The 12695-nt window shown below is 37.6% G+C and overlaps 1 protein-coding gene across 1 annotated transcript in view; it reads right to left on the reverse strand.

Annotated features, from left to right (window-relative positions):
• Window positions 1-2227: 2227 nt before the first annotated feature.
• c9orf72 (C9orf72-SMCR8 complex subunit) overlaps window positions 2228-12695 on the reverse strand; it is a 35581-nt gene continuing 25113 nt past the window's right edge. Inside the window, exons 8-10 of the mRNA XM_048526823.2 lie at window positions 10588-10645; window positions 10202-10311; window positions 2228-6883 (exon numbers count right to left, since the gene is read on the reverse strand). Of these exons, the coding sequence (XP_048382780.1) occupies window positions 6697-6883; window positions 10202-10311; window positions 10588-10645 (355 nt within the window). The 3' untranslated portion in view covers window positions 2228-6696. The remainder of the gene's footprint in view (window positions 6884-10201; window positions 10312-10587; window positions 10646-12695) is intronic.

A 12695-nucleotide genomic window follows, 5' to 3' on the forward strand; every position in this document is an offset into this window, starting at 1 on the left:
ATAGTCTACTTCTGTTCCTATTAAGTCTCCAATACTTTTCAATGAGATCATGGCTGATCTGATAATCCTCAACTTCACCATCCTCCCTTTTCCCATAACTCTGGATTCTCTTACTGATTAAAATCCGTCTATCTCAGCCTTGAATGTACATTAGTGACCCAGTCTCTACAGTGCTCTGTGGTAAAAAATTCCACAGGTTCATTACCTTCTGAAAGAAGAAATTCCTCCTCATCTGTCTTAAATGGGTGACCCCTTATCCTGATTATGCCCTGTGGTCCTAGTCTCTACCGTAAAGAGAAACAACTTTACCCTCCAAGTCCCCTAAGAATCTTGTACTTTTCAATAATATTGCCTCTCATTCTGCTAAATGCTAATGACTACAGGCCCTACTCAATTATTCCTCACAAAACACTCATTCCATGCTCGGGATCGGATCAGCACAGTGAACATTCTTTGCTGCATCCATTGCCCTAGATAAGGGGCCCAAAATTGTACACATTATTACAGCTGAGGTCTGGCTAGTAGTTATATAATATCAACAAGACCTTCCCAATCACCTGCTGAATTTGTATGCTAGCATTTTGTGATTTATGCATGTGGATTGCCAAATCCCTCAATGTCGTAATTTTCTTAGTCTTTCCCCATTTGAATAATTTTCAGCTCCTCTATTCATGCATCCAAAGTGCCTGACCTCATATTTTCCCCGCATTCTATTCCACCTGCCAAGTTTATTTAACCTGTCTATATTCGTCAACAGAGTCCTTGTGTCATTGCCTCCACTTGCCTTCCAATCAATTTTGTGTCATCTGCAAACATGGTGATAGTACACTCACTTTCCTCGTCCAAGTCATTGTTTATTGTAATAGTTGTGGCTCCATCACTGATCTCTGTTGCACTCCATTATTTACGGGTTACCTTCCTGAAAATGCTCCCCCAAACTCACCTCAGTCTTTTATCAGTTATTCAGTCCTCTATCCATGCTAACACGCTATCCAACAGCATTGGCTCTTAGATAACACGGTGCGAAGCTGGATGAACACAGCAGGCCAAGCAGCATCAGAGAAGCAGGGAAGTTTGACGTTTTGGGTCGGGACCCTTCTTCAGAAATGGGGGAGGGGGAGGCGATTCTGAAATAAATAAGGAGACAGGGGAGGCGGATAGAAGATAGATAATGGATGGTGAGACAGGTAGGTCAAAGAGGCAGGTTCAGAGCCAGTGAAGGTGAATGTAGTTGGGGAGTTAAGGAGGGGATAGGTCTGTCCAGAGAGGACGGATCGGTCAAGGGATCAGGATGAAGTTAGTGGTTAGGAGATGGGGGTGGGCCTTGAGGTGGGAGGAATGGTTAGGGAAGCGAGGACTAGCTGGGCTGGTTTTGACGTGGTCCGGGGAGGGGAGATTTTGAAGCTTGTGAAGTCCACATTGATACCCTTGGGCTGCAGGAGTACTCAGGAGTATTGATATGCAGAGGGATATGGAGGTGTAGGTCAGACCTTTTGGGCCTACTCATCCATGATGACCAGATATCCTAAATAAATCTCGTCCCATTTACCAGCATTTTCAGAAGGATGTGGTTGCTTTGGAGGGGGTACAGGAAAGGTTTACCAGGATGTTACCTGGTATGGGGGATTTTAACTATGAAGTAAGGTTGGATAGACAGGGTTTGTTTTCACAGGAATACAGGAGGTTGAAGGTCGGCCTGTTAGAAGTTTATGACATTTCGAACGGCATAGATAGATCGGAAAGTATGAGGCTTTTTCCCAGGGTGGAGAGGTCAGTTACTAGGGAGGCACAGGTTCAAGGTGCAGAGGGTGGGGTGGGGGAGTGGTGGAACAGACTGCAAAGTTTAAAAGAGATGTGCAAGGTGAGTTTTTCACACAAATGGTGGTGACTGCCTGGAAGAGGAAGTCGAAGTGGACACAATAACAGCATTCAAGAAGCACCTGACAAATACACGAATAGGAAGGGAATAGGGGGATACAGATCCTGTAGGTGAAGACAGAATGGAAGGACAAAATGTGTCAGCACAGGCTTGGAGGTCGGAAAGGCCTGAAGCTCTGCTATGTTATTCTTTGTTCTTCGATTGGTTTATTGGTTGAGAAATCATGGCTTCTATTTCTGACAATAACAATAATTAAAATGTATTCAAAATACCAATCTGTGAATATATTATTTAAGTAGATTACAGATCAACTACAGGTTTACTGAGAACAAATGTCATTGAGATCAGCCAGGTAAAAGATTTCATTTATTTCATAATTTTAAATGTGGACAGACTTTACTCAAGTTGGAGTGGGAAGAGCGATAGAATACATCAATAAAATTCATCTCAACTCATTTCCACTAAGGATCTTAGGACTTTTAATGTAAAAAACTCAGGTATCTTATTCATGCAGCAAACAGAAGTCAAATTCACAACAGATCAGAGATTTAACCAGTTCCTGATCTTAACATCATCTACAGTTAGTCACTAACAGTCCCCATTAACAGCTATTTACCATCCTAATCAGATCATTATCAACTCCTTTGTGTATCCAATTGCTCTTCTCACTCTTTGGACTCTATCCTTTATGCAATCATTTACTCCCTACCCCATCCCCCTCCCTATTTTCTGCACATAAACCAACATTTTGCTGGTATCAAAAAAAATAGTTCTGAGGAAGGGTCAAAGAACCCAAACATTAGGTCTGACTTCTTTCTTTACAGAAGCTGAACTTTCCAGCAACTTCTGTTTTTGTTCCTGATCTTAAGAACTTCCAACAATATATTTTTTAAAATTATTTTTTAACAAGTTGAATGCCGTTTTCTAAAATATATTATCACCATTCTATTGGGGAAACTATTGTCCCTTATTTGATACACAGCAAAAATGAGAGATGACATGTCCCTGCTGGAATATACATGATGTTTCAAAGTTTCATGGCATAACGTACTTAACAAGAGTTCGAAACCACATTGCAAACACATGGTAGAAATAATTTAATTACCATTTGATTGTTTATTATATTGTTTGTTATATTTGTATTCATTACAGGGGGTCACTGTCAAGGTCAATTTATTGTCCATCCCTCGTTGTCCTTGACAGCCTAGTGGTGAGCTGTCTTCTTAAACCACTGCAATTTATGTCATATGTTCCAACAATGCTGTAGGTAAGAATTTTGATCAAGCATCAATGAAGTAATAAGCTGGATTTGGTGTGTCACTATTTGTTCAATATGGGGTGGAACAAATATAATTGGCTGCTAGAAAAATAATTTTGATAAGTATGCTTTTGCCCTTAAACTGTATTCCTGGGATTAAGAATCAATGTTGAGTACTCCCAAGGCCAAACCAAACCCTCCCTTACTGTATAAGCATAATATATCTTTCCTGTAAGTGGACAGCCCACATTCAGGGGCTTGAGGGCTCCAGCATTCTGACTAAGAGATGACTGTGAATGTTATTATGACAGGCTATTGCTTCACTGGTCCATGGAGTTGGCACCTGAAATTTGGTACCAAATTCCAGAATTGAGTGAGTAAGTGCAAAAACCAGCAGTCTTCTTTATATGGTGTAATTACATAAGGAAACATCCCAAGACAGTTCATAGAGGCATTGGAAAACAAAATGATACCAAATCACATAAGACAAGGCCAGATGGCCTATGGCTTGGTGACAATGGAAGATTTTAAGGAGTACCTTTGAGGAGAAAAGTGAGATACAGAAATGGCTTAGGGATGCAACTGAACTTTGTGGCATAAGCAACTGAAGATATAGTCAACAATAGAGGAGTCTTTAAAATCAGGGATACTCAAGTGGTGAGAATTAGAGACCAGATATTTCAGGGGGCTGAAGATGGAAGGAAAGGTAGAGACTGTTTGAAGGGGTGAAGTTATGGAGGGACTTGAAAACAAAAATGAAAATTCTAAAAAGGTTTTGCTTAACCACTGGAGGTCAGCCAGTAACGGGTTGATGTGCAAGTGGAATTTTGTGCAAGTCAGTACAAAGGCAGCAGACTTTTAGATGGGTTCAATTTGGATGTAGGATGTGTATGTCAGGAAAAAATGTGTTTAAATAATCAGGTCTGGGGCTTACAAAGGCATAGATGATGAATCACCAGAGAAGCTGAGGCAAGGTTGGATTCAGGAGATGCTATGACTTGGAAAGATGTGTTCTTAATGATGACACAGAAAAAAAAAGTCAACTTCTTGATCCTGATGACAATCCACCCAAGGTAGTGAATTTTACACCCCACTTAGACCAGTGTATTTGAAGGTCAGGGAGCTCAAAAAATAAAACTGGTGGTTTGCCCATCAAGTTCTTGTCCACCTGAGATCTGTCTCCCAAAGTATATCTGTGCGTGAGCCTATTGAAGCTTTTTGGAGGCCAAATAGTTAACACATCTTCTTTTGTGCCCTCCAGGCTGTCCATCCAAAATCTCCAAACTTCATGGCACACTAGCATCCATAACACTTCTCTGGCTTGTGACTGTAGTTCCAGCAGGAGTCACAACCCAACACTGGCCAGAGTCTTTGTACAGCAGGGCTTCCTCCGAGCTGAACATAGAAGACCAACTCTTAAGGCTGTTCTTAGTATACTACTGTGCATGACAGCTGGGTTTCTAGTTGGTGTGTTGTCAATAACTGTTACAAGAGAGACTGTATAATCCATCCTTATAACATTCACCCTATGCAAAGATATTTCTAGAGCATGACAAATAGTTTTACTTATACCCTCAAGGAAATATATGCTGTCCAGGAAAGGTTAACTGAGCTGATTCCTGTAATGGGGACAATTATCTTATGAGAAGAGACAGAATGACCTAAAGCTATATTTTCTAGAGTTAAGAAGAATGAAAGGTGATCTCAACAAAACATACGAAATTCTAAAACAGCCCAACAGAAGTGACAGTGGATAGACTTTCCTCTATCTGGGGAGTTATAAACTAGGGGTCACAACTTCAGAATTGCTCAATTTAGGACTGAGATGAAGAGGCATTTTGGAAAACTCTCGAGTATGCTCTGAATTGAGATATTGAATATATTCAATTAAAATAAAGTAGGTTTTGATCACTCAGGAATAGTGCGCAGGAAGTCGAGCTGAGGTAGATCATCAACCATGAACTTAATGAGTGGCGGAGCAGGCTCTTGCTGCTGACTGGCTTATTCCTGCTCCTATTTCTCAGGAGAACTGTGGGGAACACCACAGTTTGGTATTCCTTTATTGCATTTTGATTTGATGCCCAGGTCACAACCAAGTTGTCGATCTTAGTTCTATTTTTGTTTTCTTTTCTAAGTGTTTGATACAGCTGAGCAATTTACTCAGCTATTTCATCAATCAACTCAGTTAGATACCTAGTGGTGATAGTAGAGACATTCATAATCTATCCTAAGTAATAACAGATTTCCTGTTTAAAAAAATTTGGTTGTTCAGACAATCAAACATCGTACTCCCTCCCCCACCCCCCCACCTTGGTACAAACTTCTATTTCAGTTTCTTCCATTAAATTCTCAAACAGTCGATGGAAAACTTAAGTGTAAAATAATTTGTGAGGAAAATGCAAAAAGGTTGCAAAGGAATATATTTCAGCTATATTATTGGACATAAGGGTGACAAATCTAATATAAAGTTGGAAGCAAGGAAAAGGACACAAGGTTCTTACAACAAAAATCATGAAGCTAAAAGCACGCACAGCAAGTACTGAGGGCAACAAATGACTTGTCTTTGCAAGGGGTTTGTAGCACAAGACATGGAGGACTTGCTACAATTTATATGGCTTTGGTGAGACAACACCCGAAATGGCTTATTGGTCTTGTTACCAAGGGCAGGATATATATGCCTTAGGAACGAAGCAACCAACAATCACCAAATTGTTTTGTTGGGATGGGAGGACTGTCCCGAGAGAACATAGTGCAAATAAATGTGCCTATGTTATTTAGAGTTAAGTAATGAGCTGGAGAATTAAAACAAAGATCTTGAAGGAGTTTTACAGTGTAGATGCTGAGATGTTGTCAATGCAAATACGGAAAGGTGAAGGTTTCTTAGTTCAGCCATTATATGTTTGCACACTTCTGTATGGGATCTAATCTTAATCAATGAAAATAAGTATGTATGTTCTGAAAACTTTGAAAAGTATGGATTTGAAATACCCTAGAACATGCTAGCCTTGGAGTACTGGATTCTATCAATGTTATTTTGCACTAGGTAAAACCCGAGATTGCATAAGATGTGCTCATGGGCAAGGTGTTCTGATTCCAGTTTTGCAGAAAGGGCAATCAGGACAAGAGATTTTTTCCTATTGAGACGCATTCAAATCATCTCACATAGATATGGAACTAAGCATTCTTACGTTTGATACATAGTTTATTAATATGATGCATTCTAATAGGATTATGACTGAAGGCGGCTGTAGACGCCAACTTCATATTTAGCAATGATGTGATGGGATCTCCCATTGAGGTTTGGGACATTTGTGGAGCCTCTTCCTCTGATTAGTTGTTTAATTTCCCACCACAGTTTGGCTTCCTAGGTTCAGTGCTATTAAGTTTTATTTATGGACTGCTGCTCCATGGTTGTGTCAAATACAAACATTCTAAACTATTTGTTGGTTTGACACTAATTCAATACATGCATTATCATAATTACATCTTCATGTTAATTAGCTATCTGCAATAAGCAGATACATAATCATTCACAATGTGAAATGCAATACACTTGTCTCTAAAGTGACATTAATACATCACGTTCTTGTACACTTGTGTAGAAAGATTTTCCAAAAATAAATGAATGTAAGCCTGGCTTTAATTTCTCAGCTATAGCCATGATAATAGCCAAGTCACCTTCCACTGCAAGGTCAAGATCAGTTTTCAGATTGCGCAAGGATTTGAATGGTTTCTTTCCCTTCTGGCTAAAGAAATAAACAGGAAAAAAAAAGTCAGTATCAAAACAAAACATCAGATTTTATCAAACACTGCCATTCAGGTCATCATGCTTGTATCAGCTGTCAAAACAGCTACCTATTTAGTTCAATGTCACTGCCCTTTTATAAATAGTCTGTCTTTTTTTAATAATTTATTATGCATTAGGCCTAAACTAACATTTCTGGCAGAACAATTCAAGTCCTAACAACCTAGTTTAAAAATGCAAGTACTGCTTTGCAAAACAGAAATGAAGGGAGTGCAACAACTGTACATCTATACCCTCCAGTCAGGTATTAAAATACTAAGCAGTATTTTACCTATTTATGTTATAAACACCCACAATTTTCAGCACTTCCAAATGGTGTACTTGAACTTTTCTGTGGTGTAAACCAGTTCCAACCATCTTCTAAATCAGCGTGTTTCCTTGCTTTTCCAATACATTTTGTACTGTGCTCGAGTTCATAAAATTACACATAATACTGTGTTTTGTTTTATCATATGAAAACAGTTCTAATATTTACCCACGTTTAAAGTTTAGCTATTTGGCATATATGTCTTCACTTTAATCTTTTACAACACCTTTAGAGGTTGAGGCATGGGAATTGGAAATACATGATTTCATCATCTACTTATTCTGCCTGTACAGGTTAGAAGATATACATTACCTTTGATTAAATGCATTATTTACCTTCATAAAGAGCATTCTTAATGAATACCTAAATACTCTCATTAAATTTAAAAGTAAATGACTGCATTTAAAGGTCCTGGGTATGATTTTAAATTTTCTATTCAAGAGGAAAACTGAACAATAATTACACATGGCAACTTTAATAATACTCAATATTTTAATCAAGATGCATGTAGTCACTATTTCTAAAGAAAAGGAAACCTTTTTATTGCCATGGCCAGGTGCACTTCTAATATCACCACCTGAGGGAATCGATTAAATATTTAATTATAGATAATTCTAGGAAAATAACAATAAGCTAAGGATAGTTATTTAGAAGTGTAATCCCAAGTACATCAATACATAAGCAACAGTAAAATATATTTTTACTCATTGAAGATATGACTTTTGGCAATGGCTACTGAGCAGAGAACACCTGCTGAAGGTAACAGCCACACAAAACAAGTAAAACAACAAAATATGTTATTGCTTCAGACAACTGTTGGCAGTTATCCTGTCTAACTGTATAAAATATAATCAGTTGTGAAAAAGCGCTAAACACACTGGCAAATGTTATTTAGCCAAAAAAAAACAAATTTTATATTTTAAAAAGCTGCAAGAATATTGCCATAAGAATTGCAGCCTATCTGGTTAGTCCTATGATCAAATATCCCCGTGAACAATTTATTCAAACATATAATTTTCCATTATGTTTTCCAAGCCATCTTTTTTCTGCAAAACAATGAAAAAGTGTGTTTACTGGAAAATTATTTAACTATTTTTACTGCATGATAATTCTGAATTTATGACTAAGTACTGAAAGCTTACATGAGGATCATTATATTTCTGCAGCTATGATGTCACAGCATCAAACCTGTACAGAAGTTTAAGCAGAATGCATATTGTTATTTGATACAATTGACAAAGTTAATGCTTACTATGCTCTTATTTATCAGAGCTGGACTTTTGTGTAGATTATTGTTGAATTTACTTTTTAAACAAGTGTTAATCCCAGCTCAGTTACAGGAAACTGTTTCAGGATTGTAATGTTTTGATGGTGTGTACAATTGCTTTCAAGTGGAAGGTAGTATGCAGAGAATTACAGAACTAGTCGGCTTATAGTTTGAGACAATATTAAAATGTTAAACCATCAATGAGATTAAGCTGACTGGTTTCCTCTTTATCAGAATATCTTGTAATGCTCAATGGCAAGGAAATGACACAAGTAATAACGAAGCAACATTATGGAAGAGAGGGACTGCATTTGCATTTATCAAGTTCTCATTTTTAAATTTGTGTTTGTGTTCCTTAAAATTGCGACTAAGAGAAACAACACTGTGAATCATAGGTTCCTACAGACACCAATGTTAAAACTGCAGCTGGGCACCTTTCAGATATTCATTGCCCAGAAATAAGACGACACACAGGTTCAAGTGCCATATCTTAAGTGTACATTGCTGCATATTCCTCGGAGAACCAGCTTTCAAAATAAAACTTATCATTAAACATCTATAGGGCGGCACAGTGGTTCAGTGGTTAGCACTGCAGCCTCACAGCGCCAGGGACCCGGGTTCAATTCCAACCTCGGGCGACTGTCTGTGTGGAGTTTGCACATTCTCCCCGTGTCTGCGTGGGTTTCCTCCGGGTGCTCCGGTTTCCTCCCACAGTCCAAAGATGTGCAGGTTAGGTGGATTGGCCATGCTAAATTGCCCATAGTGTTCAGGGGTGTGTAGGTTATAGGGGGATGCTTTAAGGGGCGGTGTGGACTTGTTGGGCCGAAGGGCCTGTTTCCACGCTGTAGGGAATCTAATCTAATCATAAAAGAAATTCTTGGGTACTTCAGGACCTTTCATGTTACAACATTAACTTGGAACAGTGTACATTCTTCAATGCCTACATTTATAAACAAAATAATCCAACTTTTTAAAAAAGTACTACAATATAAAGGCAAATGCTGTAAATAAATACTAATATTACATTAACCTGAAGAAGTGTTAATTAACCAGGTTCCATCTAGTGGCAGCATTGTTCAGTGCAGATAGTAGCTGAAGTCCAGAACTACTTGCACCAATGAACATGTGCTACCAGGATTTCAGGCTGTCTTCAAAAATAGGAGCTAGGAAAACAGTTGCAAGTTCCCTGTGGTGGAAAGAGTCACCAACATTTTAAAGGCTAAAACCCGGGTGGGGGAGAGAGGTGGGGAGGAGTGAGGACAAGAGCAGGAGTTGGGGGTGATGAAGGTCTGATGGCAGGTGCAGGAATGAGAGGAAGGCCAGTGTGCAAGAGTAGTCCCAAGTGGCATGAGACTTTAGAAGTAAAAATGGAGGATGGGAATGGAAGTCAGAGAAAAGACAGATTTCAGGAGTAAGTGGGGAAGCAAAGGGAAGAAGGTTTTGAGGGTAGGCAAGGCTCAAAACAGGGTGGACCGTGCAAAACAAAATTAAAGAGAAACAACAATAAACAGTATATTGTCACTATTTTAGCAAACATTACCCAAATCAACTTTAAACGAAGACTTAATGTTAAATATTTAGGAGGGCAGTTACTCAAAGCGTTTAGATAAGTAGAGATATATTCAAAATCCACTAAATCCTATGATTTTAAAATAATAAAAGTCAGAAAATAAATTTTTGCATACGTTTCATCCTCAATGTATTTTATCACTGTTTGAGCCTTTCTGTGAAGAACAAGGAGGAACTGTGACAAAAAAATGCTCCTGAGGGTCAAGCCTGATTTGAGCTGAAAAATCTGTAAAACAGAAATGTTCAATTCACAATTTTACTAATCTAATTCAAAATTTATATCAAAACAGCTGGTTTATGTGAATATTTTGAAACTGCTATTTTGTAACATTTCATAGAAAACAAAAAACTCTTGGTCAAACTATATTCTAGATAATACTGTACCAAAGATGTTTGTGATCAAATACAAGAACTAATCTTCCATAAAAATATTAAAAAGCTATTATACAAAGTCAGCAGTGAAAATTGTTCACCATTACATCATATTTCCACAATTTCATACCTGATCTAAAAACGACTTTACCAATGTATCTCGATACATCATGTCCTGGAAGATATTCCTGAAACAATTTATTGAAATGCAATTTAAACGTAAATACCAACAAATTACAGAAATAAAGTTATAATAGAAAAAGTAATTTACATAAAAATTAAGCGATTTGTGTATTGTTTGTTTACTCCATTTAATGAAATTAATCTGGGGCTAAATTACTTTAAACTGCAGTATTCCACAACCACTTAGGGAAAAAAAATTTAATTTCTTAACATTGAATTTATTAGTATAGATGTTTACTGACAATTATTGGCATCTACCACCCACGAAGGAATGACGTAATCTGTAAATAATGGTACAGCCCGTCAATCTAGCCTAATCCATATGGATGACTGACAACTTCACAGTTTGTTATGCATGACTACAGTTATACCACTCCCAGAAAAGCAGTGGTGTGACAGCTGCAGAAACGTATGATGTTTTAAGTACGATTTGGTAGCAAATCTCAAGGTAAGAAAACTTGTGGTTCACTGTTGCAATGTTTTCTTGCACTTCTTTAATTTGGGAATGAGGGGTGTCAATTATTTCCAAGTTGGAATTACTTAGGTAACTATTTAACAATAAACACAAAGAAATATTGTACAGAGAAGCAACACACGTCAATCCACAATAAAACAGCAAAATTCTAGGCTGGTGAATTAAAACCACAAAACCAGAAAACCACAATTATCCACACATATTCCTGTATTGATTTTTACAATAAGTGGAATATAGTAAACAGTAGATGGATTCATTTTCAGAAACCATAAATAACCAAAGTGTGCTGTGTGTACAGAGCTATGAAGTGACTGCAAAATAATTACTCAGGCCAAGGAATTATACGAAGTCATAGGAAAATATAGGAATTAAGTTTTTAATACTTTAGTTTCAGCCCTTGTTAAAAATGTATACTGAGAACAGGGCTGATATCTAAAGATAAAGTTTTAACCATCTTTTCTTCGAAAACACTAAAATCACTTCTAAACAGGGATGCCTCCATGATAGATATCATTTTTTAAAATCATATAGGATTTCACAAGTATCTGGAATATATCATGAGAAGGGATGGGTAATCAATATAGTTAGGTTGCTGTGAGTGATATTCTTCATTGTATCTGAACTGCGTAAACAAAGAAACCCCGATATTAGTGACAGCGTTGGATTGTGTCATTATAGAATATGATGCAAGAACTGTGGCTTTGGCAATTTTAATCCATGCCAGAGCCACACAGCTCCTGACCTCATTATAGCATTGCTCCAAACATGAAAAAAAATGACTTATGGAAGAGAGATGACAGCAGCTGCCCTTGACAGCAAGACAGCTTTTGACTGAGTATGACATCAACTGGAGTTAATGGAAATCAGGGAAGTTAGTTGGATTGTTGAAATCAATCACCACAATTCAAGGAAATCAATACAGGTCAAAATCCTGGAACTCCTTTCCTAACAGCACTCTAGGTGCCCCCACACTCCAAAGATTGCAGCAATTCAAAAAGGTAGTCATGAGCAGCCTTCGATGGAAGCTGCAAGGGTAATAAAAATGCTGGTCTTGATAGTGTTGTCCACAACCCATGGATGAAAATAAGTAATGAAACATTACATAAATCTATAAGCAGGGTACATCATTTACCCAGATTTGATTAATAACTTGCAAAACGAGAAGACATTGCTCCTGATACTTTTGATTTCTGAACTGTACATTATATTGAGATTTCTAAGCTGTGACCATTTCAAAATTTTGAAACTTTCAAGGTGAGCAGAAAACAGAATCTAGCATATCTCACTTAATTCCTAATCTTGTCAATAAATGATGAAAGAAAATTTCTATATTCCTTCACCACAAATACCATACTAAAGGCAATAAAGTGTGTAACTTAAATAATGAGTCACCATATTCAGCATGCTTTCTTCCAACCTATAGGAAACATGATGCTTTGAATAGTGATAGCATCTTGCTTCATTCCTAGTATTTGATTTGGCAAGGTAATGTAAAGCCAAGACTGAAAGGTGGAGGAAAAAAAATTGTTCTTTTGGTAAATTTATTAATGAGAATTACAGTTTTCTTTCGTTGCTTCCAC

Source organism: Stegostoma tigrinum, chromosome 3, assembly GCF_030684315.1.
Source record: "Stegostoma tigrinum isolate sSteTig4 chromosome 3, sSteTig4.hap1, whole genome shotgun sequence".
In the NCBI taxonomy this organism is placed as follows: Eukaryota; Metazoa; Chordata; class Chondrichthyes; order Orectolobiformes; family Stegostomatidae; genus Stegostoma; species Stegostoma tigrinum.